The sequence below is a fragment of the Lepus europaeus genome, chromosome 19 (genome assembly GCF_033115175.1).
Source record: "Lepus europaeus isolate LE1 chromosome 19, mLepTim1.pri, whole genome shotgun sequence".
Taxonomy (NCBI): Eukaryota; Metazoa; Chordata; class Mammalia; order Lagomorpha; family Leporidae; genus Lepus; species Lepus europaeus.
Genome location: NC_084845.1, coordinates 14253901 through 14281633, shown reverse-complemented (window position 1 = coordinate 14281633; position 27733 = coordinate 14253901). Strand labels below are relative to the sequence as shown.

The following is a 27733-nucleotide window of genomic DNA, read 5'->3' as shown; positions in this document are numbered from 1 at the left end:
CTTCTCCCTGTTGAAAAATTCAAATTTTAACACCAAAGCTGTCTTGTACTTAGAATTATTATTAGTTCTGGCTGAATCTAATTGTGGCTTAAACAACCAAAGCTTTTATTGTTTCACTTAACAAGAGGACTAAAAGTAGATTCCAAACTATTTCAGTGCTTCCCTGTCATCAAAATGTGGTGCTTTCTGTCTTTCAAACCATCATCTTTTTTTTTTTTTAAGATTTATTTATTTATGTGAAAGGTAGAGTTACAGAGAGAGAGAATGAGATCTTCCTTCTGCTGGTTCACTCCCCAGATGGCCACAATGAAAGGAGCTGGGCTGATCTGAAGCCAGGAGCCAGCAGCTTCATCTGGGTCTCCCACATGGGTGCAGGGGCCCAAGGACTTGGGGCATCTTCTGATGCTTTCCCAGACACATTAGCAGGGAGCTGGATCACTGGTTCGGAAGTGGAGCAGCCGGGACTCAGACCCATGTCCTTATGGGATGCTGGGATTGCAGGCAGTGGTTTTACCTGCTATGTGACAGTGCCAGCCTCCTCCATCCATCCTCTTTAACTAATCACTGTTTATTCATATAATTGTCACCTCAGGTTACAAAGTCAGTTGCTAAATATCCAGGCATTGTAGCCATATCCAAGCAAGAAGAAGAAATTGAGCTTTATTCTAATGCCTATCATTTCTTTTAAAACCAGAGAACAGAAATTTTTATATCCTCTCCCCATAGTAGACATCTTATTGACTCCTATTGGCCAGTATTCTGTCACATAATAACTCTTATCTGCAAAGAATACTGAGAAAGAAGCTGGAAAAGAGAATGAGATTCTCTTTATTGACAATCACAATTCACCCCACTTTGATACAATAGAGGTACATTGCCACTTGGATACAATAGAGGTTTCATTTTCAATAAATAAGGTGGAAACAGTGGCTGTTTTAGTGTCTAATTAATAGTGTCTGCCATATCTGGTCTCTCAAACATGCTGGTTCTGCATCCTTAGCAAGATGTAAAATTTTTCTAGCAATTTCACAGTACTGTAGCAGCTGCTTAGAAACCATCGTGGCCGGTGCCGCGGCTCAATAGGATAATCCTCCGCCTGCGGCGCCAGCACCCTGGGTTCTAGTCCCGGTCGGGGCGCTGGATTCTGTCCCAGTTGCCCCTCTTCCAGTTCAGCTCTCTGCTGTGGCCCGGGAGTGCAGTGGAGGATGGCCCAAGTCCTTGGGCCCTGCACCCGCATGGGAGACCAGGAGAAGCACCTGGCTCCTGGCTTTGGATCAGCGCGGTGCCCCAGCCGCAGCAGCCATTGGGGGGGTGAACCAACGGAAAAGGAAGACCTTTCTCTTTGTCTCTCTCTCTCTCACTGTCCACTCTGCCTGTCAAAAAAAAAGGAAAAAAAAAGAAACCATCATATGCCGCTGTCCTCTTAAAGGTTGATGATGGCTCTGAGAAAACAGAACTCTGGGAGGGGATACAGTGTTTATTAGTGGCAGAGGGAGGATTAGAAGGCAAATCTCTTTGCTCCTAGCAAATCTCTACTTTTTCTCACTATAAGTCATGTAGCCTAAAGTTTATTGTTTTTAAAAGATTTATTTATTTGAAAGTCAGAGTTACACAGAGAGAGAAGGAGAGGCAGAGAGAGAGAGAGAGAGAGAGAGGTCTTCCATCCATTGGTTCACTCCCCAGTTGGCCACACACAGCTGGAGCTGTGCCGATCCAAAGCCAGGAGCCAGGAGTTTCTTCTGGGTCCGTGCAGGGGCCCAAGGATCTGGGCCATCTTCTACTGCTTTCCCAGGCCATAACAGAGAGCTGGATTGGAAGTGGAGCAGCCGGGATTCAAACCAGTATCCATATGGGGTGCCAGCACTGCAGGCGGCATCTTTACCCACTACGCCACAGCACAGGCCCCTAAAGTTTCCTTTAAAAGACTCTTTAGGAGGAAACTTTAATGAATGACAAAATCAATGAAATGAATAGCAACAATAACAAAAGGAGCTGGACATAAAATAAGAGGAAAACTTTCCCGAATCAAATTAAATCTGCGAAATAGGCTGCATGAGGGGAGACATCGGTGTTTGTCCTTCTACATTGTAGTATTACTTGAACCTATTGCAAGTGTATATTTTTTTAATTGAATTTGTCTTTTTTGGAAAAACTATTTGAATTTTTAAAAAACTACTTAATTACTTGAAAGGCAGAATTATAGAGAGGCAGAGGCAGAAAGAGAGAGAGAGAGAGAGAGAGAGAGAGAGAGAGAGAGAGAAAGTCTTCCATCCGTTGGTTCACTCCCTAGGTGGCCACAATGGCCGGAGTTAAACCAAACCAAAGGCAGAAGCCAGGAGTTTCTTCTGGGTCTCCCACGTGGGTTCAGGGGCCCATGCACTTGGGCCGTCTTCTACTGCTTTCCTAGGCCATAACAGAGAGCTGGATGGGAAGTGGAGCAGCTGGGCCTCGAACCAGCACCCATATGAGATACTGGCACTGCAGGCGGCAGCTTTACCTGCTATATTACAGTGTTGGCCCCTCCAATTTTCTAATAATGTGCTTATCCTACATGATTTAGTACTTTTCAGTTTTAGGTTTTTTTTTCTATTAAAAATAAGGAGCTCACTCTTTTACCATCACTGTCTCTGATACATATTACTAAGCACATACCAACTTTTCATTCCTTCCTCAAAATCTAATTATCAGACTTTTTATTAAATTCCTGTTTAATTCCTACTTAATTATTTCTTATTTAAATGTCTTAGTACACTATCTTAGGTATTTTGTCAGTTTCCTAACTTTCTTGGGTATATGTTTTCATGAAGCAGTACACATGTGTTCTCTGATACAGAGCTATTAATAGTCATGGGGCATCTCCCACGTACATGCTTCTGTCCTATCTGCCCTGTGGTTAAGTTCTGCATGATCCTATCAGTCCTCTTCACACTTACAAGGTCTTCTGTGATGTGAATATTTGGTTGTCATTTTTCCACCGTTTTAACAAAATACCCAAAGCAGGCTAATTTATTAAAAAAGAGGTTTATCTTGGCCCATAGTTCTGAAGGCCAGGATTTGTTTGTTCAGCAGAACCTATTTGTTCAGCCTCTGGTGATGGATTCTTTCTGGCAGCATCCCTAGATGGCACACGGCATCACATGGCAAGAGACAGGAGCACACACCTCTGACTATATCTTTACTATGTCTCTTTTTTTTAATATTTATTTTGTTTATTTGAAAGGCAGAATTACAGAGAGGAGGGGAGAGACAGAGCGAGAGATCTTCCATTTGCTGGCTGAGTTCTCAAATGGTCTCAACAACCAGGGCTAAGCCAGGCCTAAGCCAGGAGCCAGGAGCTTCTTCTGGGTTTCCCGCATGGGTTCAGGGGCCCAAGCACCTGGGCCTTGCTCTGCTGCTTTCCCAGGTGCTTTAACACAGAGCTGGATCAGAAGTGGAACAGCTGAGACTTGAACTGGTGCCCATATGGTATGCTGGCGCTGCAGGCAGCAGCTTAACCCACTACACCACAGCACCAGCCCCTGACTATAGCTTTTTAAAAACAATTGTATGTATGTATGTATGTGTTTATTTATAAAGGCGGGGCGGGAGGGAGGGACGGACACGGACACACACACACACACACACACCCACTTCCATCTGTTCACTGCTCAAATGGTCACAAAAAGCCGGGGCTGGGCCAGATTGAAGCTAAGAGATGAGAACTCCATCTGGGTCTCCCACATGAATGATGAGAACTCGGGTTCTTGAGCCATCATCCACTGCTTCCCAGGTGCGTTAGCAGGGAGGTGGATTGGAAGTGGAGTAGCTAGGATTCAAACTAGCAGCTCTGATAGGGAACGTGGGCCTCCCAAGCAACAACTTAACCTGCTGTACCACAATGCCTACCCCTTGACTATGTCCATTTCTGTATTTCTTATAAAGCCACTAGGATTCAGTCTTGGGGACTCCTTTCCAATGCCTATTCCAAATTAATCACTTCCCATGGGTCCACCTCTAAACATTGTACTTGGACTGTTTCCACCCTCTTAGTGCCATTAACATGAAACTTTGGAGACAACTCTTGAGTTCAAGAAGATAAAAGTTCAAACTATAGTGATATTGGTTTTTTGGCCTTTCAGATGGATCCAAGTAACATTTTGCCACAAAGTGACCTTTAATCTACCTGTGGGTGCAGATACCCTTTCTAATGACTTACTCTCTTCCCCAGCTCTACCTCCACAGGCTCTGTACTTTCCTGGAAAGAAGAGGAAATGACTGAATCCCAGGTAAATATAAAATAGTCCTTGTTCCTTATCTTATTCTATTATGCAACTTCAGGGCACTGCCATGATCCATACAGTAATTAGACAGGCAGAGGAAATAGAGTTGGAAGATTAAAAAGTAGGAAGGAGTTAAAATGTAGTTTATGAAATACATCCATTTGGAGAAACTAAAATTGGACTTCAAATTTGAATTTCATTTTTTATGTAAAACAGAGTAGAAATTTATAGTTTTCATTGTATTTCAGTTTAAAAATAAACATTTCCTATCAGAAATAAGCTTATCATTGGCATCTAGAACAATTAAAATATTACAATGTAACTTCTTATAGTTGTAAACCTGGCTTTTTTTGTTGATTTCTTTTCATTAAGGATAAAACAAAGACTCTCTGTCTAAATAGTCCAACATTGTAAAGGATGCAAATTAACATCAATAGAAAATTATCCCTTTTTTAAAAAAAATAATTATTTGAAAGGCATTTACAGAGAGGTAGAGAGAGAGAGAGAGAGAGAGAGAGAAAGAGAGAGGTCTTCCATCCACTGGTTCATGCCCCAAATGGCTGCAAGGCCAGGGATGGGCCAAGCCTGGGTCAAGCCAAAGCCCTGAGCCCACAGCTTCTTCTGGCTCACCCACGTGGGTGTGGCAGGGGCCCAAGCACTTGGGCGATCTTCTACTGCTTTCCCAGGCACATTAACTGGGAGCTGAATAGGAAGTGGAGCAGCTAGGACATGAACTGGCACTCATATGGGATGCCAGCATTACAGGTGGCGACTCTACCTGATATACCACAACACTGCTCCTTGACACTTTGCTGTTGTCTTCTGGATATACTTGTTTCAAATACCATGATCTTCAGCGAGAAAGAATTCTGAGTTCCCATCAGTACAACAGCTCTATCTTAATTCTTATTCTTAATGAGTTTTTGATCCTTTTAGGACAGGGATGGGGAAACTTTTTTTTAGAAGCAGAGAGAGGGCCCGGCACTGTGGCACAGCAGGTTAATGCCCTTGCCTGAAGCACCAGCATCCCATATGGGTGCCGGTTCAAGACCCGGCTGCACCACTTCCGATCCAGTTCTCTGCTATCGCCTGGGAAAGCAGTAGAAGATGGCCCAAGTCCTTGGGCCCCTGCACCCACGTGGGAGACCTGGAAGAAGCTCCTGGCTCCTGGCTTCGGATTGACGCAGCTCCAGCCATTGTGGCCAATTGGGGAGTAAACCAGCGGATGGAAGACCTCTCTCTCTGTCTCTGCCTCTCCACTCTCTGTGTAACTCTGACTTTTTCAAATAAATAAATAAATCTTAAAAAAAAAGAAGCAGAGAGATTTGAATATTTATGACATAATTCATGGGCCATATAAAATTATCACCTTAAAAATTAGCCTGCCACAGATTTATTGAATTTTGAGTCCTGCCTTTGGTTGCCTTGGTAGGGCCAGACCAAATGATTTTGCGGGTTTTATATGGTCTGTGGGCCAGATGTTTTCCATCTGTTTTAGGACCTAAAAATAAATTTTTAGAACTATTAGCTGTGAGTTAGCTCTTAGAATCCTTCTATCTCCTGTGTACTTACATCCCATGTGGGATCTGTCCTTAATGTGTTGTCTAATGTGCAGTGATGTTATAACTAGTACTGAAACAATATTTTTACACTTTGTGTTTCTGCGTGGGTACAAACTGATGAGATCTTTACTAATTGTATACTGAATCGATCTTCTGTATATAAAGAGAATTGGAAATGAAAAAAAAACAACCTGGTGTTAAATTGGAAATGGCATAGAAAATTAATTAATTTTTAAAAAAATATTATGTAGGATCTCTGTCTTTAATGTGCTGTACACTCTCATTTAGTGCTATAACTAGTACTCCAACAGTATTTTTTTTCACTTTGTGTTGCTATATGGGGGCAAACTGTTGAAATCGTTACCTAATATATACTAAACTGATCTTCTGTATATAAAGAGAATTGAAAATTACTCATGATGTGATTGGAAGGGGAGAGGGAGTGGGAAAGGGGAGGGTTGTGGGTGGGAGGGAAGTTTTGGGAGGGGGAAGCCATTGTAACCCATAAGCTGTACTTTGGAAATTTATATTCATTAAATAAAAGTTTAATTTAAAAAAAAAAGAATCCTTCTATCTCATCTAATCTTCAGTAGAAATTGCCTAAAAGGTAGGAATTATGAATTGCTCCCTTTCTTTTCTGTTTTGTTGAACTTTTTTTTTCTTATGTTCATATTCTTTGGGCCATTTCAGTTTTGAACTAGGAAAGGTACATTAGATTTCTATATTCAGTTCACATGGCTCCTTTCAGAAACTCATCCTATAGCTTTCTTCATGTTATTTTTTCATAGTTGCAGTTATAATAATATTTCTGATCATTGAAAAATAAATCTTTTTATCAGGGTATCTTTTCTGTGGCCCTCATCTTTAAGTATACACAAGCTCTTCAAGCAGCCTGATCCCGTTTTTCATGGCTGCAGGCACATATTATAAAGGTTAATCAGCAAACCTTATTTTCAACTCTTGATCTCATTACTATGTGTCCAACTGCTAAATCAGTGAATATCTCCAACTGGGTGACCTACTATACCTCATTTCACCTATTATTCTCTTCTTACTTTGCCTCCATCCAAATCCTTCTTCAAATTTTTCCTGCTTTTGATATCTAGTGAGGCTCCAAATCAATTAACTTGAATATAATTTTATTTTTCCATTTCTTTTACACTCAGTATAAATTGATATCCAAGATCTCTTCTTTATTTCATGATAGTTATTCAAGATATGTGCTTTCTGAATCAATGAATGAACATAAACTGACAGGGTGTTGCTAATGTGGTGGGTTTCTTTCAGAAAATAATAAAGCCAGGTAAAGTTATTTTTAATATCTTCCTCTAAATACTATCAGAACAAGGTTCAACACGTTGTGTCCACATCACCCAAAATGAATGGCTTCAGATTGAGTAGGAGTGTGTTGTTACAGGGAACAGTGACATTCAAAGATGTGGCTATTGACTTCACCCAGGAGGAATGGAAGCAGCTGGATCCCACTCAGAGGAATCTCTACCGGAACGTGATGCTAGAGAACTATAACAACTTAATCACAGTGGGTAAGAGTGGTTTACTGTGTAACTCGAATTCTGTGTATAAAGTATCTCCTCCCCCCCCCCCCCCCCCCAGTGTTCTCAAAGCCATGGCACTTTTAACTGTTAGAGTGAGTTTGGCTTTGAGAACCCTTTGTGTCAATGTCCATGCTGCAGCTTTCAGAGCAAAAGGCCATCCTTAACTGTGTTTCAAGAAGCAGCATTCCCAGAAGCCACGTCTTCTTGTCCTTCGGAAAGCCTAGCTTCCCTGGGCCGGCTCGTTTCTTGGGTGCTTCTTTGTTTTTAATCTATGCCCACACGGATGCCATTTCCTTTTGACAGGCTACCCATTCACCAAACCTGATGTGATTTTCAAGTTGGAACAAGAAGAAGAACCATGGGTGGTAGAGGAAGAGGCACTAAGGAGACACTGTCCAGGTTAGTGAGGTGGGGTCAGTACCATAATGGTGGTTAATCAATGAAATGTTCTAAAAGCACATTTAAAAAAAAAAAATTCTATAGACTATTTGATTGAACTCTTCATAAACCTAAGGTGTCATTTCTAAATACCATTCCTAACTTCCTCAGGACTTAGAGGCCTGTTTGGCCTTCATGTATGTTAGGTACCAACCTTTCCGAATTAACTGATTTCAACCTTACTTTGATTATTATTCTGGTACTAGCATCTTCAGTATCTTTGCTGATCTTTATATATATAAAATAATCCTTTTCTTTTGCATACAGAAGTTAACAGATTTGCAGTTGTACATTTATAGTCCTTTCATTTTCTTCTCCCTTCCATTCTAAACCACTTAGCATCATATCTATACCCATATTATACTTTCCACTGCATTTTTAGCTTTTCTTCACATACTTTAGTAATGATTACCACCCTTTTACTTAAAGTTTTAAAGTCAGTGCTGATTTTGTTAGCATCTATCTTCTGCTATATTATGTATGTGTGCATAGACATATATGTATATGTCTGTGATGTGTGTATATTAGATATGATTATACATACATACATATACATATATGAAGGTACTTAAAATTCATGAAAATGGAATTAAAAGATTTTTAAAAAAGACTTATTTATTATTTATTTTAAAGGTAGATTTACAGTGGGAGGGAGGGAGAGACAGACAGACAGACAGAAAAATCTTCCATCTGCTGGTTCACTCCCCAAATGGCTGCAACAGTTGGGGCTGTGTCATACTGAAGCCAGGAACCTGGAGCTTCTTCTGGGTCTCCCAGAAAGGTGCAGAGGCTCAAACACTTGGACCATCTTCCACCGCCTTCTCAGACACATTAGGAAGGAGCTGGATTGGAAGTAGAGCAGCTGGGTCTCGATCTGGCACCCATATGGGATGCCAGCATCGCCAGTGGCAGCTTAACCCAGTACGCCATGACACTGGCCCCAAGATGTTTATTTTCATGCATAAAATTTTTGAAATCCATGCTTAATTTTTTATATATGCATTTTCCATTTTGGAAGATGTCCTGTATACATGGTTTGTCCTACATTGGTATTACTTTCTTAGGAAGATGACTTGCATGTGTTTCTAGTGGGTACTAAGAGGCACTATCAATTAAGAGCCATCTTTGAAGATTCTGGCATTTTGTGGGAACTTCAGTTGAGTTTTTCTTATTACTGGCTCAAGGCTTATACTTCCATTAGCAGGGCTTTTGTTTGCCAGGGCATTCACTTCAGACCCATCCTCCAGCTTATTTCTAATTGTCTCTCCCAAATCTAGCTTTAGCTAGTAGTGTTTCTTTTGTTCATTTTCTTCTGTGAGATTTATGCTACTTCCCGTAGCCTGGTGATGCACCAGGATGTCTATTTTATCCATAATATTGTTTTGCAATGTAAAGAAACCATACCATACTTCTAATTGTAAAAATATTTTTGTTTTTAGAAGTCTACTTATATAGTATTGTTCATTTTAGTGGTAGTTTTATTTTTCCCTTCTAATTATTTGCTTGGCTCTGCTGAGTAAATTTTTTATCCCTTTCTGCTTTCTTGTTTCTTTCTCCTGCATTTATATTTTGAGCTTTTGATTCATAGGTTGTTTTTTCATTAAAAATTTTTTAATTCAAGGTAACGCATTTAGTCAAGATTATCATCTATAGTAAAAATTTTAGTTTGTATTTTTGTTTATCATGTTTCGTTTTCCTTTGTGATAGTTTTCTATAGATTTGATTGCAGCTCATTCTATTTTTGATCAATAATAGTTTTTCTTTGCCTACTATTACAAGGAAGATAATGTTGGAGAAGGAAAATGAGTGCTCTGATCTAGCACTGGGGTCAACAAATTATGCCATAGAGGCCTGCCACTGGTTTTTGTAAAGTTTTTTTGGAACACAGCTATACTCAATCATTTATGTCTTTTATATATAACTGCTTTTACATTATAATACCAAAGTTAAATAGTTTTGACTAAGACCATATGGCTCACAAATCCTAAAATATTTACTTACTGATACTTTTAAGAAAAGCTTTTCAACCCTTAATCTATAGAAAGGCATTTCTACTTCATGCTGAAGTCCTGTATTCTTCATGTGTGTAAGTAAGTTTAGGCTTTATTTCCTGCTGCTACAAGTCTGAATCTTACATCCCCTCTAAGATAACTCAACTCTAAATCTTACACCCGTACCCTAACAGACTTCTTAAAAAAAATAGTATGTCAGAATGTGTTCTTGTTGTCTTGGCTTCTTTGGTGTATCTCGTCATGAATCTACACTCTCAAATCTCAATATTGTACTTACAACATTGATTGGTTTGTTACTTCTGAACTTCAAGATGTGGTATTTATTTTGACACTCAACTGCTTTTGTTGGCCCAATATCAGCATGAACTGTCTTCTTGGAATCCTCTTCCCCATTTCATTCTCCACTATATACGTCAATACCAACCCATTTGTTATAATTGGAGTTACATCTGCCTTCTTGGATCATACTCCTTACTTGTAGAGAGGGAAATGTACTAGCAACTTTTTTTATTCCACCATCTTAAAATAGGGAGCCTGTAGAGCTTCTCCGTCTTCCTTTCTTTAGAAGCAGAGAATGGTATCCTATCCTCGCTAGGGTAGAGGAGTGATAGGCACCTCAGTGTACAATGAAGCCATCTGTTTGCCATGTAGGTCCAATCAGTCCTCTTGTTGTTAGCCCCTCAATTCATGCCCATCTTTTATGGCATATGCTTTCTCGTATTCTTGAACCTTTCTTTAGTTATATTGTAGGAATTGATTTTACTCTTTGACCTCTTCCTCTGAGGCACCTGGGTTTCATCTTTCTCAATTCTGTCAGGATACTTCTTCTTTTTCTATTTTCTAAAATTATCTTTGTGTGTCATCCATTGTTCTCTCTTGTGGTCTTTGTTGATGCCATTCTGTTTATCTCATTTTAGTGTGGCTTTGGGTAGAATCAAGGATGTACTCATATGCCATATGAGTACATATTAAATACTATACCATATTTAACCTCAATTTTCAGTTTTCCTTTTCTGCTTGTTGTATTTCTCCCTATTCAGTCAGCTTAGGTGGGGTCTTCCCGTTTTATGTGCCAATCCTTTCATCTAATAACTACCTTCCCATAGTTTGTTTTCATCATATCGATTAATACATTGTCTAATACACTTTTATTTAACTTTATGAATATATAACACATGTTCATAGTACAAATATTTTAAAGTACAAAATGATGCTGGAAAGTAATTCTTCTCATTTCCTCTTTACTCATATGGTGGTAACCCACAGCACCATTTCCTTTGAGGTATTACTTATATTTTCAAAAATGTATATTGAAAACACTCTTTAAAAATTTATGTATTGGGGCCTGTGCTGTGGCATAGTGGTGCCAGCATCCCATATGGGTGCTGATTCAGGTCCTGGCTGTTCCACTTCCGACTGAGGTCACTGCTAATGCACCTGGTAAAGCAGCAGAAGATGGCCCATGTACTTGGGCCCCTGTATCAACATGGGATACCCCAGAAGAAGCTGCTGGCTCCTAGCTTCAGGCCTGCCCAGCTCAACCACTGCAGCCATTTGGGGAGTGAACCAGCAAGTGGAAGATCTGTCTCTCCTTCTCTTTCTCTCTCTCTGTAACTCTGCCTTTCAAACAAATAAGTCTTTAAAATATATATTTATGTATTTTGCCTGAAGGGCAGAGAAAGAGATCTTCCATCTGCTGGTTCACTTCTCAAATGCTTGCAGCAGCTGGGGCTGGGCCAGAGTGAAGCCAGGAGCTCAAACTCAATATGAGTCTCCCACATGGGTAGCAAAGACTCAATCACTTGGGGCATCACCTGTTGCCTCCCAGGGGGTGTATCAAATAGAAGCTAGAATTGGAAGCAGAGCCAGGACTTGAATCCAGGCACTTGGATGTGGGCATCCCAAGCAGCGCCTTAACTACTATGCTAAACACACACCCATAAATATATCTCAGTGTCGGTGGAAGTATTTCTGAAGCCATGAATATTTTCTCCACAAGCTCTGAAAGTATGTTCAATAGATGTGCTAAATTAGTGTTCACATCTTCATTTTTTTTCTAACTTTGATGGACTTAACTCACAAGACTGCTTACTTTCCATTATTTTTAAAATAGAGTCTTTCAAAGCATGATGAACAAACTGTGTAGCTGTGGCTTTCATGTACTGCTCCATCAAGGTGCTTGCAAGTGTTGTAGCTCGAAACAGGGTAGTGGCTTCATCTTCCATGCTTATTTCTCTGTCATTTAGTGTACATAACAACAATGATTCAAGCTTTTCATGAAGAAAAATCCTCAGCAAGATGCTAGCCAGTAGTGTTCGGTCTTGTCCACACACATGTGATAACGCATAGACTACATGAAGCTCCTTTTGCAGTGTAAGCTCTTTAAATTCACTGTACTCTTCCTCTGGCATGATTTTTTCCATAGAATATCGTGCTCGAACACGCAAGGATCCTGGTTCAATACCTTTTAACGGTATATGGGAGCTGAGCAAAAACCATTCATCGGTGGCATGCCCCTTCTGTAACCGGCTTAACTGGCAACGCATAAATAAGATATCAGGATCTTTGCTTTTCTTTGTTTTATTACTAAGAGTTATTTCAAATCTATTGATGTCAGGAGGAAGATCGTCAAAGACAAACTCTTCTGACCATACTGGGTTTTGCCCTTCCCGCGCATGAGTTTTTGCTACCTGGACACTATTCAGATAGATGTTACAGTATGGATTAGTAAAGTGTTTTACTGGGAGTTTATGAGCCTCTTCAATATGTAAAACAAGGCTGCTGACCTGACGAAGACGTTTATTAGATGCCCCTGGACTACTTTTCCGTAAATTGCAAAATGCCTGTAGACCTTTCATCCAATCCTCTGCTTGCTCTGGAGTTTCTCCCGCAAAGTAAAAGATGTAATGTTCTTCACTAAAGTGCTGAACCACTATCTGAAAACAGTTTGGCCTTCCAAAGAGACTATCGTGCACAACGTAGACAGAACATACACTGAGATCTATTAATCCTTTTGATTTTGTAGCTCGCTTTTCACTTTCAAAATAAATAAGTTGGGCATCACTGCCCTCTAAGATAAAATATAAATTTTTCCAGCGTTTTCCTTTGCCCTTTTTCAGAAGATAGCCTTTCTTAACAATATTTTTATAAAAGGCATCTTTTGTTTTACGACGAATTGTATTGTAGATTTCCTTGCCATCTACTGAATCATTGAGTACTTGTTCTTGATCTTGCATTGGTACAGGTTCCTTAAGATAATACCCTTCAACAATCTGCTCTTTTCTATAATGATCTATGATGTCACCAATGCTGTTATAATATCGGCCTCCCATCATAAACTGATTGTTTGGTGTTGGACATATTTTAAATCGCTGAAACCACTTTAAATGGATAGATTAACTTGTAATTAATGTTGCCTTTATGCTAGTAAGTACTCATTTCTAAGCATTTGTTATGCCTTTTGCCTTGGTTTCCTAGGGTTGATGAAACAAAGTACTACAAACTGGGTGATGAATAATAACAGAAATTTAGTGTCAAAGCAGGGTGGGAGGATGAAAGAAGGAAGGAAGGGAGGGAGGGAGGGAGGGAGGAAGGAAGGAAGGAAGGAAGGAAGGAAGGAAGGAAGGAAAGGAGGAAGGGAGGGAGGGAAGAGGGAAGGAGGCAAGGAGGGAGGGAGAGAGGAAAAATCAGGAGGGATGAGGGAACAAATGGGAAGGAACTAATTAATTCTCACAGTCTGGAGGCTGGAAGTCTAAAATCAAGGTGTCACTAGGGCCATGCTTCCTCTGAAACCTATAAGGGAAGCATCATTCCTTGCCTGCCTCGGCATCTGGTACTTCTAGGACTGCTTTGGTTTGTGGCAGTCTAACTCCAATCTGTGTTTCCACCTTCACATGGCATTCTGTGTCTCTCTCTTCACTTGAAACAAGAATGTCTGTCATATTTGATTACCCTATTTCAGTATGAGCATACTTTAACTAATTACATCTTGTGTGACCAAATAATGTCTCATTCTGAGGTTCTGGGAATTAGGACTTCACCATGTCTTTTGGGGGGGGGCAGACAATTCAACCTATAAAAGCTTTCCATTTGTTCAAGTCTGTTTTCTTTTTACGGCTTTTGGAAATTTATTATTAATTTTTCCTAGATTTTCCATATTGTTGTTGCCATTGTAAATGTAATTTTTTAAAACTAGGTTTTCTAAGTAGTTGTTTGTATGTATGGTTATTGAACTTGAATGTTAATTTGTATGTAGTGAACCTAGTGAATTACTTTATCTTTTTAAAAGATTTATTTATGGGGCCGGCACTGTGGCGCACGAGGTTAGTCCTCCACCTGCGGCACCTGCATCCCATATGGGCACCAGTTCCAGTCCCAGTTGCTCCTCTTCCAGTCCAGGTCTCTGCTATGGCCTGGGATAGCAGTGGAGGATGGCCTAAGTCCTTGGGCACCTGCACCTGCATGGGAGGCCAGGAGGAAGCACCTGGCTCCTGGCTTCAGATCAGCACAGCTCCAGCCGTTGCAGCCATTTGGAGAGTGAACCAAAGGAAGGAGGACCTTTCTCTCTGTTTCTCTCTCACTGTCTGTAATTCTGCCTGTCAAATAAATAAATAAAAAAATCTTCAAAGAAAAAGATTTATTTATTTGAAAGTCAGAGAGAGGAGGAGAGGCAGAGAGAGAAGGAGAGGCAGAGAAAGAGAGAGAGAGAGGTCTTCCATCCACTGGTTCATTCCCCAGTTGGCCACAATGGCCAGAGTTGCACCGATCCAAACCAGGAGCCAGGAGCTTCTTCCAAGTCTCCCACACAGGTGCAGGGGCACAAGGACTTGGGCCATCTTGTACTGCTTTCCCAGGCCACAACAGAGAGCTGGATTGGAAGTGAAGCAGCCAGGACTGGAACCAGCACCCATATAGGGTGCCAGCACTGCGGTGGCTGCTTTACCCACTACACCACAGCGCTGGTCCCAGTGAATTACTTTTTATAATTTTTCAGGTGACTTGATTTTTCAGGTAAACAGTTTCATTGTTGTCAAATAGTATTAATTTACTTTTGCTTTCCAAATTTTTATACCACTGATTTCTTTCTATTTATTACAATAATGGTGGTGATAGTACACTTTTCTTATTCCTGAGTTTAACGTGACAACTTCTGGATTTTCCTTATTAAGTATTGTGCCGATGTTTAGGTTGTACTGTACTTTTTTGTCAAGTACCTATTTCTAGTTTTAAAAAATTTCCGTTTTTTTGACCTATTAACAGATTTACTTATAATGGTAGATGTTACAATATTTAAAATTATTTATGGTCTTGAAAACTACTCATTAGGTATTTTATATTAATGTGCTTTTGGGTAACTTTTTTTCTTCTGGATCACTTTAACATTTTACATACAATTTTTACATTAACTTTCATAAATGAAGCTGGGATATAATTTGCTTTTTTGGTGTATCATTTTTGTCATGTCTTCTCATTAATATTATGTTTCACAAAATATCGGAAATGTTGCTTTGAAACATTTGGCACAGCATTAGAGTTGTCAATTAAATCATTATTCGAATTCCTATGTGAATCTCTATGGGTCTTTCTGTTTTTAGGTAGTTTTTTTTGTTTTTTATTTTTGACAGGCAGAGTGGACAGTGAGAGACAGAGAGAAAGGTCTTCCTTTTCCGTTGGTTCACCCTCCAATGGCCGCTGCGGCTGGCACACTGCGGCCAGCACACCACACTGATCCAAAGCCAGGAGCCAGGTGTTTCCTCCTGATCTCCCATGGGGTGCAGGGCCCAAGCACTTGGGCCATCCTCCACTGCACTCCCGGGCCACAGCAGAGAGCTGGCCTGGAAGAGGGGCAACCTGGACAGAATCCGGTGCCCTGACCGGGACTAGAACCTGGTGTGCCAGCGCCGCTAGGCGGAGGATTAGCCTGTTGAGCCACGGCGCTGGCCTAGGTAGTTGTTTTTCATACTTTTCTGCTCATTTCATGGAAATTGACCTAAAAGTATTCTAGATCTTCTAGAGTCAGTTTTGGTAATTTACATTTTCCAGAAAGTATTCATATCAAAGCTTATAAAATTATTTCAATCGAGTACTGCAAGTGATTGTATGATATTTAGCTTCCTGTTTTTGTTTTTTACTGTGTCACTTTTTTCTTACTTTATTTGTACACTCTGCACCTCCCTTTTATTTACCTTTTAGGTTGGTTTCTTTGAGACCCTATTTAAAAACAAAGCTATTTGTATATTTCCTTTTCAGGGATTTTCTTCTCAAGAGATAGGGGATAAATGCTTGAGATTTGCTTAATGTTGAGAAATGAAGCATTATACCCAAATTCCCATAATAGCATATGTTAAAATCTTTTTGCTACTACAGTGTTGTAAAATATTCATGAGTGTTGTCTATTTGCAATCTATTTTAGGAGACATATGGGGAATTGATGAGTATCAGAAAAACCAGGACAGACTTTTGAGACAAGTTTTAAAGAAAACACTGACTGAAGAAAAAGTCAATGAATGCTCTAAGAAATTCGCAAATGCATTTCCTTTGAACGCAGATTTTATTTCTTCCAGACATAAGCTCTATGAATATGACTTATTTGGAAAGTGTTTAGAACATAATTTTTACTGTCATGATAATGTGAAATGCCTTATAAAAAAGGAACATTGTGAATATAATGAAGCTGGAAAATCATATGGCTATGGTTCATCCCATCTTGGAGTAACCCCCTTTAAGTGTAATCATTGTGGAAAAGGCTTCAGTCAAACATTGGACCTCATCAGACACCTGAGAATTCATACCGGAGAGAAGCTTTATGAATGTAATGAATGTAGGAAAACCTTCAGCCACAAGGAAAAACTCATTAAACATCATAAAACCCACAGCAGGGAGCTTTCTTATGAATGTAATGAATGTGGAAAAACTTTCATTAAAATGTCAAACCTCATTAGACATCAAAGAATTCATACGGGAGAGAAACCCTATGCATGTAAGGAATGTGGGAAATCCTTCAGCCAGAAGTCAAATCTCATCGATCATGAAAAAATTCATACTGGAGAGAAGCCTTATGAATGTAATGAGTGTGGAAAAGCATTCAGCCAGAAACAAAGCCTCATTGCACATCAGAAAGTTCATACTGGAGAGAAACCATATGCATGTAATGAATGTGGCAAAGCCTTCCCTCGAATTGCATCCCTTGCTCTTCATATGAGAAGTCATACAGGAGAAAAACCTTATAAATGTGATAAATGTGGGAAAGCCTTCTCTCAGTTTTCCATGCTTATTATACATGTAAGAATTCATACAGGTGAGAAACCTTACGAATGTAATGAGTGTGGAAAAGCCTTCTCTCAAAGCTCAGCCCTTACTGTACATATGAGAAGTCACACTGGTGAGAAACCCTATGAATGTAAGGAATGTAAAAAAGCCTTCAGCCACAAGAAGAACTTCATTACACACCAGAAAATTCATACTAGAGAGAAACCTTATGAATGTAATGAATGTGGGAAAGCCTTCATTCAGATGTCAAATCTTGTTAGACACCACAGGATTCATACTGGAGAAAAACCCTATATATGTAAGGAATGTGGCAAAGCATTTAGCCAGAAATCAAATCTCATTGCTCATGAAAAAATTCATTCTGGAGAGAAACCTTATGAATGTAATGAATGCGGTAAAGCCTTCAGCCAAAAGCAGAACTTTATTACACATCAGAAAGTTCATACTGGAGAGAAACCTTATGATTGCAATAAATGTGGTAAAGCCTTCTCCCAAATTGCATCCCTTACACTTCATTTGAGAAGTCACACGGGGGAAAAGCCTTATGAATGTGATAAATGTGGGAAAGCCTTTTCCCAGTGCTCACTGCTAAATTTACACATGCGAAGTCATACAGGTGAGAAGCCTTATGTGTGTAATGAATGTGGAAAAGCCTTCTCTCAACGGACTTCCCTTATTGTGCATATGAGAGGCCATACAGGTGAGAAACCTTATGAATGTAATAAATGTGGAAAAGCCTTCTCTCAAAGCTCATCCCTTACTATACATATACGAGGACATACAGGTGAGAAACCCTTTGACTGTAGCAAATGTGGAAAAGCCTTCTCTCAGATTTCATCCCTTACTCTTCATATGAGAAAACATACAGGTGAGAAGCCCTATCATTGTAATGAGTGTGGCAAAGCTTTTAGCCAAAAGTCACACCTTGTTAGACATCAGAGAATTCATACTCATTAGAAGCCCTGCAAATATCATAAAAATGAGAAAGCTTTCAGAAGGAACGAACATCTCATTGCACATTACATAATAGGTTCTAGAACAGAAAACTATGAATATGGGAAAGCCTTTTGAAGAAGTCACAAATTTAGGAAACACTAGAAAAGTCTTGCCAAAGTGACAATGTGTTTAATGAGAAAGCTGATCAAAAACATTCAGCAGAGATCCTATTTGTTTATAATGCATAGTCAGCATTCTCATTAAAGCCTGAAACAAGATGTCTGCTGTCAACATACTTGAGTTCCTAGCCAATGTATTAAGAAAAAAGATTGAAGAAATTATAAAATGACCTTATATGAGAAATAGTTAATCAGAAAAAAGTGTTGATAACAATAGCTAAGAATAAACACAATTAATTTTATATGTATAAAGTTATAAAATGTTAATGGCACAAAAGAACACCTTAAAATAGAAAAAGATGACATTACTTCTGAAAAGACTTGCCATTATAAAAATGTGACTTCTCTCCCAACTGAGTTTAATGTACTTCCACCAGTTATATTTTAAGGAATTTCAGAAACTGATTCAAAAGGTAAAGGACCATAAATAGTTGAAGCCTGTTTGACAAAACAAAACAAATAGAGAAGACATACTCAACTACAGGTCATCACATTTTATTTAAAGCTGTTGTCATTTAAACTGGGTAACTGAGTGGATAAATAAATGAATCAGTGGCAACAACTGAGGATTGCTACAAAAATTCAAGAAGATACGGGCATTCTATGGATGATGGTGCTACTGACATCAGTGGGGAAAAGATTAATTATTCAGTAAATGGAAGAGTCATATGAGCAAAAATGTTAGGTCTCTACCTTATACTATATATAAAGATAAAATCTAAAAGATTGAAGACCAGAATATAAAAATAAATTCTAAAATTATAATAGAATATATTTATTTCTTTTAAGTAATAGAATTTCTTAAAATGCATATAAATATGGAATAATCAATTCTATTTTGGTGTATTGGCCTCAGAAGCACCCACAAATGTACACAAAGAGTTTTAATTATGTTTATTGCATCATGGTTTGTATGCTCTAAATTGGATGTAACACAAATTGCCATAAATAGATGGGTAGATCAGTACAATGTGGTTTTTCTGTGAAAAAAATACAGTATTTAGATAGATTAAAAGGTTACAAAGTTACATGGATCAGTTATGCTGAGATAAAAGCAAAATGCACAATGAAATATGATACAACATTTGTATAGTAAAATGGCACAAAGAGCAGTACTGTGTATTGATTTTGGATCCATATATGACATTGGTTGCCTTTTGGAATGTGGAAAGTTTTGGCAGAAGTTGTTACATTTATCTATAATATTTCTTCAATAAAAGGAGAAAACAAATATGGTCACAAATCTGATTGTCAAAATTAACTGTGGGTTTTAACTCTCTTGCTCTTAGTTTCCAAATTTCTCTAAATAAGACTTAGTTGAGTTAGAGAAACATGGACTATAGAAACATTTTTTTTTGGGGGGGACAGGCAGAGTTACACAGTGAGAGCAAGAGACAGAGAGAAAGGTCTTCCTTCCATTGGTTCACCCCCTAAATGGCCGCTATGGCCGGTGCACTGCACCGATCCGAAGCCCGGAACCAGGTGCTTCCTCCTGGTCTCCCATGCGGGTGCAGGGCCCAAGGACTTGGGCCATCCTCCACTGCCTTCCTGGGCCACAGCAGAGAGCTGGACTGGAAGAGGAGCAACCAGGACAGAACTGGCACTCCAGCCGGTACTAGAACCTGGAGTACCGGCACCGCAGGCGAAGGATTAGCCTAGTGAGCCATGGCGCCAGCCAGAAATAATTTTAAAATGGGTTCTTATTCTTGATCAGACACTAACTTTACTATCTTATTTATTAATTTGAAATGCAAAGAAACAAAGGGAGAGATTGAAAGAGATCTCCTATCTGCTGGTTCATTCTTCAAATGCCTGCAACAGTCATGGCTAGGCCAAAGCCAAAGCCAGGATCAAGGAGCTCACTTTGCATCTCCCACAGGGGTGGCACTACTTAAGCCATTGCCTGCTGCCTCTTCCATCTGCTGGCTCACTGTCCAAATGCCCACAACAGGCAAGGATACATCAGGCTGAGGCCAGGAGCTAGGAACTTCATCCAGGTCTCCCACATGGGCAGCAAGAACCCAAGTACTTGGGCCATCTTCTGCTCGCTCTCAGGCACTCTGATCCCGGATGGTGGTGACTCCTCACAGAGCAGCCCTTAACCTGATGTGCCACAACGCCCACCCTTAAATTTTATCTTAAGTTCTAACTGTAGTTGAAAGCAGTGAATATGTCCAAAAAAAGCTATTCTCCATTTGGAAAAAGAAACCCACCTACATCTTTACATGTTTTGTAATGAGGGAAAGAGACAATTCATGCCTACATAAAATGATTCATGTATTTAATGTGTCAAGCCAAGCATATTTACCATTATCAGAGCAGGACCAATTTCATTACATCTCAGTGATTTTCTGTGAGCCAGGTAAGGGTATGTGAAAAGTTTCTGTACCTGTCAGAAGAAAGCTGGGCATTCGGTTTCTGTTTTAATTTAGACACTTGGGGCCAGCGCCATGGTGCAGTAGGTTAATCGTCTGCCTGCAGCACTGGCATCCCATGCGGGCACTGGTTCTGGTCCCAGCTGCTCCTCTTCCGATCCAGCTCTCTGCTGTGGCCTGGAAAAGTGGTGGAGGATGACCCAAGTGTTTGAGCCCCTGTTACCATGTGGGAGACCCAGAGGAGGCTCTGGCTCCTGGCTTTGGATTGGCTCATCTCAAGCTGTTATGGCCATCTGGGGAGTAAGCCAGCGGGTGGAGGACTTTTCTCTCTGTCTCACCCTCTCAGTGTCTGTAACTCTGCCCCTCAAATAAATAAATTTAAAACTTAGACACTTGCAGGATAAGACTCTGGATTTAGTATTCATAAATCTCAGCTCTGCAACTATGAGATAAGGTTTCATAAGAGGTTTGGTTTTTGTTTTTAGGATAAACAGAAATTTTCATGTCATTTATGCTGCATTTGAGGTAGGAATTTGAAGTCTTGAAATTATATTTTTCTTTTTCTGCTTTCTCAAGCACAGTTAGGAACAACTGGTAAATCTCAATATACTTGCTAGCTTGTCAGAAATGTTCTAAGTTATCAAACACACAGTTGCACAGAACCTCATTTTTTTTTAAAGTAACTGATTAGGAATATTCACTGGTGAGATTTTACCTGTCTTACTACATCATGCTATGGACTATCAGAGTGCCCTGTTTATCATTGGAAATATAGTCACTAGTGCCTTTTTAAGATTTTTATTATTTATTAGAGTTTCAGAGGGAAAGGTCTTCCATCCGCTGGTTCACTCCCTAAATGGCTACAACAACTAGAGCTGAGCCATTCCAAAGCCAGGAGCCAGAAGCTTCTGGGTCTCCCACGCAGGTGCAGGGGCTCAAGCACTTTGTCCATCTTCCACTGCTTTTCCCAGGCCATAGCAGAGAGCTGTACCAGAAGGGCAGCCAGGACTCAAACCAGCACCCATCTGGGATGCCAGCACTGCAGGCAGAGGTTTACCCTACCACGCCACAGCACTGGCCCAATAACTAGTGCCTTTAAATAATATTGTATTAGAGAACTAACTCAAAAAATCCCAGAACCAGTAAGAAAACCTTCAGAATGTGTTCCTTTAGAACCATTCTCGTTTTCAAAATCTCTATCATGTTCTCCAAAATAAAATTTAGGTTCAATTATATAAATATATAATATGTAATGATATATTAAAATTATATAAACTTATGAACTTTTACAAATTTAATAAATGTTTTGAAGAATTGCCTCATGCAATTATGGGGCCTGGCAAGTCACATCTCTAGGGAAGGCTCTGGCTGGAAAATCAGGCAGGAGTTAAAGCTTCAATCTACAGGCTGATTCTTCTCAGGAAAACCTGGTTTTGTTCAACTGATTAGATGAGAACCACAGTTAAAATTATCTTACTATAGATAACTGTAGAATTAGGATACTATAAATATCTTACTGATGTTAAGTGCATTTCAAAATAGCTTCGCAGAAATATCTGTATTAGTATTTGATTAAGTAACTGGGAACTATAGCCTAGACATGTTGACACATAAAGGTAACTGTGGTGGAATGAGAAGGCCATGCCAAGATGGCCGCTGGCAAGGGAGCATCAGTTACTCAGGAATGGCTTTGAAACCCACCTGGCAATGGAGCCTGCCTGGCAACAGGCTGTGATTGGTTAGGGCATAAACCGCCCCTTGACCGGATTGGCTGCCTTGGCTATTTAAGCTGCTGTACCAACTGAAATAAACAAGTCTGCGGGCTGCTCGCCTCAGGCCTGCTTTCACCCGGCTCCCGGGGTCTGTGTGGCGACTCCGCGCCTCTTGCCCACACCACGCTCCTCTTCTCAGAACAAATCAACCTCAATAGGTAACCATGTGTTTGATGATTAAATTTTGTGACTGAATGTGGCTTACTAAAACTGCCTGAATATGTTTAGGTTTGTCACGAGGCTATTGTATATGCTTCTGTACAGAGATCTGTCAATGTTAAATTCAGTCAGAAAACCTCTAATAATGGGATGGATGCTTCACACTGTTCCACTAAATTTTCAAAGCCTGTATTACCACCTTGCCTGCCATGATACACTATTTATATCCCTAAATCCCGCCTTGGTTACACACACGGCAGTGCCCACACGCCGTTGCACGCGCAGCACTCTCCCCAAGTTTCACACACGCAGAGCTCCTACCTGCAACACAAGACCGAAACATTCACGTGCCCTCGTGCACAGCCGCACAACCACCAAACACAACGGCCACCGGCACTCAGGCAGCCCCAGATACAAGTCGTCCTACAGCTGCTCCTCAGCCCTCAAAGACCCTCTGACGCACTGAGCGACCTCACCTGGGGCCCAAGGCACAACCTGCTTCCCTCGCTCCGCCCAGCTCGGAATTCCGCTACTTCTTAAGGCCGAATTGGCTCGCAGTGGCCTCTGGGAAATGTAGTTCGGGGAGGGGCGGAAAAGGCTCGACGCGAAGGACTCTGGGACTCGTAGTTTGGCGAGAGAGGCGTGCGCTCCGAGCGGCGTGAATCCCGGTCACCCCAGGAGGGAAGCCTCGCAGTGTCCCACTGCCCGCTGGACGCATTAAGCCCTGTCCCTGTACAGGAGGGCACTTTGGTGGGCGGGGAAGTCCAAGGTGGAAAAGGACCACCTCTTCAGGGTGGAGGAGAGAGGACTCCGAGAGGCTCCCGCCCGCCAGCACGGCGTGAAGACTTGGAGGGAGCCCCAGAGTTGGGAGGTTCTTCCTAGAGGGGTGCGGTGGTGACGTTTGTCCAAAAGAATCAAACAGCAGTGCACGTTAATTTAGCAAACTCACTGCGTCATAATTGGGCTCAAAGGCTGCAAGGCAAACTTCGGAAAGGTCAGTTTTCCTAGTGTCGTTGTTTGCCCCAAAGTAGCCGAAGAAGGACGAGAGACTTGTGAAGGTTGCAGAAGCAATGAAAATGTCTCTCCTTGGAGGACAGTTCCTGTTGCCCAGCTAGAAAGGGAACCCTTGAGGGCACAGACACACAGTGTCAGGGCAACCCACGAATGCAGGGCAGCCTTTCACGGGTGTGGGTCCCCGGGGAGGGTTAGTGGAGAGGGCGTATTGGAGGGTTTCCAGCACCAGGTCTCACCAGTCTACTGCAGACTGCTCGAGGCAGTGGCTTTACCTGGCCAACAGTGCTATATTCAAATTTCCGCCAGAAGTTGGGATATTCCACCATTATCCGGACTGGAATAAATTACCTGAATTGGTATGGCAGAAAGGATTCACCTCTCTCTCCTTTTTTTTTTTTTTTTTTTTTTTAAGTATTATTTCATTTATTTGAAAGACAGAGGAGTTACAGAGAGAGGTAGAGCCAGAATGGTCTTCCATCCGCTGGTTCACTCCCCAAATGAGCACGACAGCCAGAGCTGCGCCAGTTGGAAGCCAGGAGCCAGGAGCTTCTTCCGGGTCTCCTACATGGGTACAGAGGCCCGAGGACTTGGGCCATCTTCTACTGTTTTCCCAGGCCATAGCAGAGAGCTGGATCAGAAGAGGAGTAGCCAGGACTCGAACCGGCACCCATATGGGATGCCGGCGCTGCAAGCTGGTGCTTTAACCCACTACACCACAGTGCAGGCCCCAGGATTCATCTCTTGATAGCATTGAGGAGGAGTGACCAAAAGGAAATGGTCTAAGTAATAGTGCTCCCAACTTTTTCATGGGACACACAGAAAATGGTAATATTTGTATGGCACACTGGAGTCGTGGAAGTTAGGATGTAGGTTAAGCTGATGTAACAAAGACCCCCAAAATACAATGACTTGAACACATACATTTATTTCTCCCTCATGTAAGACTCTAGGGGAGGGCAGTTCAGGACTGGTGGAGTAGCTCACCTTTCTGAACAAGTGGTTTCCATTTTGGGGGGAAAACAGGAGGTTACAATTCTCGGTGAGTAGGGCATAAGGAGGCATTGTGCTTTCTAGAAATGATGATCTTCTCTTTTGTTTACATCTAATTTGTTAGATAAAGTGGACTTTCAAAAATGAAAAACTCATGCATCGAAGGAAATTATCAAGAAATTTTAAAAAATCACCTACAGATTGGGAGAAAACATTTGCAATAGGACAGGTGTCTGGTATCTAACTTATTTTAAGAATGCTTCTTGACTAAACAAAAAACAATCAAATCAAGACTTGATTAGACATCTCTACAAAGAGGATATACAAATGGCCAACAAGAGTATGAAAAGACGTTTAACATCATTAGTTATTAGGGAAGTGTAAATTAAAATCACAATGATGAGGCTGGCGCCTGCAGTGCCAGCATCCCATAGGGGCGCTGGTTCGAGTCCCAGCTGCTCCACTTCCATTCCAGCTCTCTGCTATGGCCTGGGAAAGCAGTACAAGATGGCCCAGGTGCTTGGGTCCCTGCACTCATGTGGGAGACCTAGAGGAGGCTCCTGGCTCCTGGGTTCAGATCGGCATGGCTCCAGCCGTTGCAGTCAATTGGGGAGTAAACCAGCGGATGGAAGACTTAGCTCCTGCTCTCTGCCTCTCCTTCTCTCTGTGTGTGTAACTCGGACTTTCCAATAAACAAACCTTTAAAAAAAGACCTCTCTGCCTCTCCTTCTCTCTCTGTATAACTCTTTTCAAATAAATAAATATTAAAAAAAATAATAAAAGAAGGTTTGGGATGGGAAGGAAGCATGACACAGGGCTGAATTTACAATTCTGTCCCCATGAGCAGCCAGCTCTCAGGCATGGAATTCAACTTCCTGTGATTGCTTTCATCATTAATAATGCGTTAACTGTTTACATATATTAATTATTTAAAGTAGCTCTCACAAAAACTTGAAAGGTTACAATCATTATTTGTTTTATAAATGGGTAAACTGAGTCTGAAAGTAAAATCACTTCAAGTCCTTCTCACTTAAAAGAGTTGACATCCACACATAAGTCTACTCCATCATCCATACTTGTCCCAATAATCAAAAGAGAAAATACTTCCACTGCTTTTCTGGAAGATATGGTATATATTATGGAGTAAGTGCCTTTAAGAAAGCTGACTATTGCTCTGTGTTGTGCTGTAGCAGGTAAGGCAGCCACCTGTGATACCGGAATCCCATATGGGTGTAGGTTTGCATCCTGGCTGCTTCACTTCCGATCCAGCTCCCTGCTAACATGCCTGGGAAAGCAGTGGAGGATGGCCCAAGTGCTTGGGACCCTGCCACCCACCTGGGAGATCTGGAAGAAGCTCCTGGCTCTTGGCTTTGGCCTGGTCCAGCCCCGGCTGTTGGAGCCACCTGGGGAGTGAGCCAGGCGATGAAAGATCTGTCTCTCCCTCTCTGTGTAACTTGGAATTTCAAACAAATAAATATGAAAGAGAGAGAGAGAGAGAAGGGAGAAGAGAGAAAGAGAAAGAAAGGAAGAAAGAGAGAGAGAGCAAGCTGCCCAGGATGGTGACACACTCCCCTGGTCACTGAGGTTACTTCACCTCACAGCTTCAAGGAATCTACATTTTTTTTCACCATTCAACCTATCATCACTGTACTGAGCTTTATGAAATTAGAAAATATTAGTAGGGTATAGCAAATTAAGATGCAAAGTAGAAACCAGAATTCAGTGTGAAACCATGTCTAAAAGGAGGAAATTCTCCAGCTGTATCTAAAAGGGGCTCAACCAGAACGGCAGTAATTCTGCTGAAAGCTCATGTGCAGGCCTTCCATCCAAAGCCAGTAGTGACTAAAAGGACCCGAACTCGGTGGGAAAAAAATAAACTTCACGCAAGTTTTGCATTGTTTTCTCTGAGGAAGGCTACCTGAAAATACTTTTTTTTTTTTTTTAAAAGAAAACTTTCTGTAGGAGGAAGAGAGCATAATACATCTGAACCACATTTCCTTTGGATTCCTGTAATTGAGGCAGTTTTAAATTAGCAATTTTCAAATGCACATAAAAAACTTACTATTGAAACGATGTTTCACAAACCCTGAAACAATTTCAAGCCGTATAAAAGGTAATTAATATACTATACACCTCTTATTAAAGTGAACTATACTGTGAAGTTGAACAATCTTTTTCTCCTTTGGTAACAGGAATCATGGAAGACAGAAAATGTCATACATAAAGAAAATTCAGTCTTGGACATATTCTCAGGCCCAAGTCTAGCCAGCCAAGACCTTTTAAAAACCAATAAAAATTATTTCTGTCTTATAAGGGAAACTCCTGGTTTTATATTCCCTTATGAATATTTTCGCTGTTTCTCCCTCCGTAGATTCTATGGAAGGTAGCTTAACTTCATGATTTGGGAAGCAAACACTGAGGATGAGAATGAAATATTTTATTATTGCCAGAAAGTTAGGATGCTTGCAAAGGTGTCAGAGCAATGCTGAAGGAAACAAGGAGTTTGCTTAAAATGACCTCCATTGGATGTATATGGATGTATACATATACATAGATTTCCTTTCCAGTAGATCCATAAAGCATAAAACCTGTCTTAATGTGTGAGTGTGTATATGAAGTATCAATGTATAGATAATCGTAGCTCTCTCAGGCCTTTACTCAAATGTCAATTTCAAAAGACACCTTCCATGGCTCCTCCATCCCTTCCTTCATGTTTTTTTTTTTTTTCTTCAAAATTTACTCTCCTACATGTTGTATCTTATTTACATATTTTTTGATAGTCTGTCTTCTTCGTTAGAAATTAGCTCTATGGGCCGGCGCCGTGGCTCAACAGGCTAATCCTCCGCCTTGCGGCGCCGGGTTCTAGTCCCGGTCGGGGCACCGATCCTGTCCCGGTTGCCCCTCTTCCAGGCCAGCTCTCTGCTGTGGCCCGGGAGTGCAGTGGAGGATGGCCCAAGTGCTTGGGCTCTGCACCCCATGGGAGACCAGGAGAAGCACCTGGCTCCTGCCATCGGAACAGCGCGGTGCGCCGGCTGCAGCGCGCCTACCGCGGCGGCCATTGGAGGGTGAACCAACGGCAAAAGGAAGACCTTTCTCCCTGTCTCTCTCTCTCACTGTCCACTCTGCCTGTCAAAAATTAAAAAAAATAAATAAATTAAAAAAAAATTTAAAAAAAGAAGAAATTAGCTCTATGAAGGCAGTGATTTTTTTTT

The 27733-nt window shown here is 40.9% G+C and overlaps 1 protein-coding gene across 1 annotated transcript in view; it reads left to right on the top strand.

Annotated features, from left to right (window-relative positions):
- LOC133747815 (zinc finger protein 569) overlaps nt 1-19042 on the top strand; it is a 30904-nt gene extending 11862 nt beyond the window's left edge. The window contains exons 5-8 of the mRNA XM_062176189.1: nt 4208-4265; nt 7239-7365; nt 7681-7776; nt 16240-19042. Coding sequence (XP_062032173.1) covers nt 4251-4265; nt 7239-7365; nt 7681-7776; nt 16240-18053 — 2052 coding nt within the window. The 5' untranslated portion in view covers nt 4208-4250 and the 3' untranslated portion in view covers nt 18054-19042. The remainder of the gene's footprint in view (nt 1-4207; nt 4266-7238; nt 7366-7680; nt 7777-16239) is intronic.
- The last annotated feature ends 8691 nt before the right edge of the window (nt 19043-27733 follow it).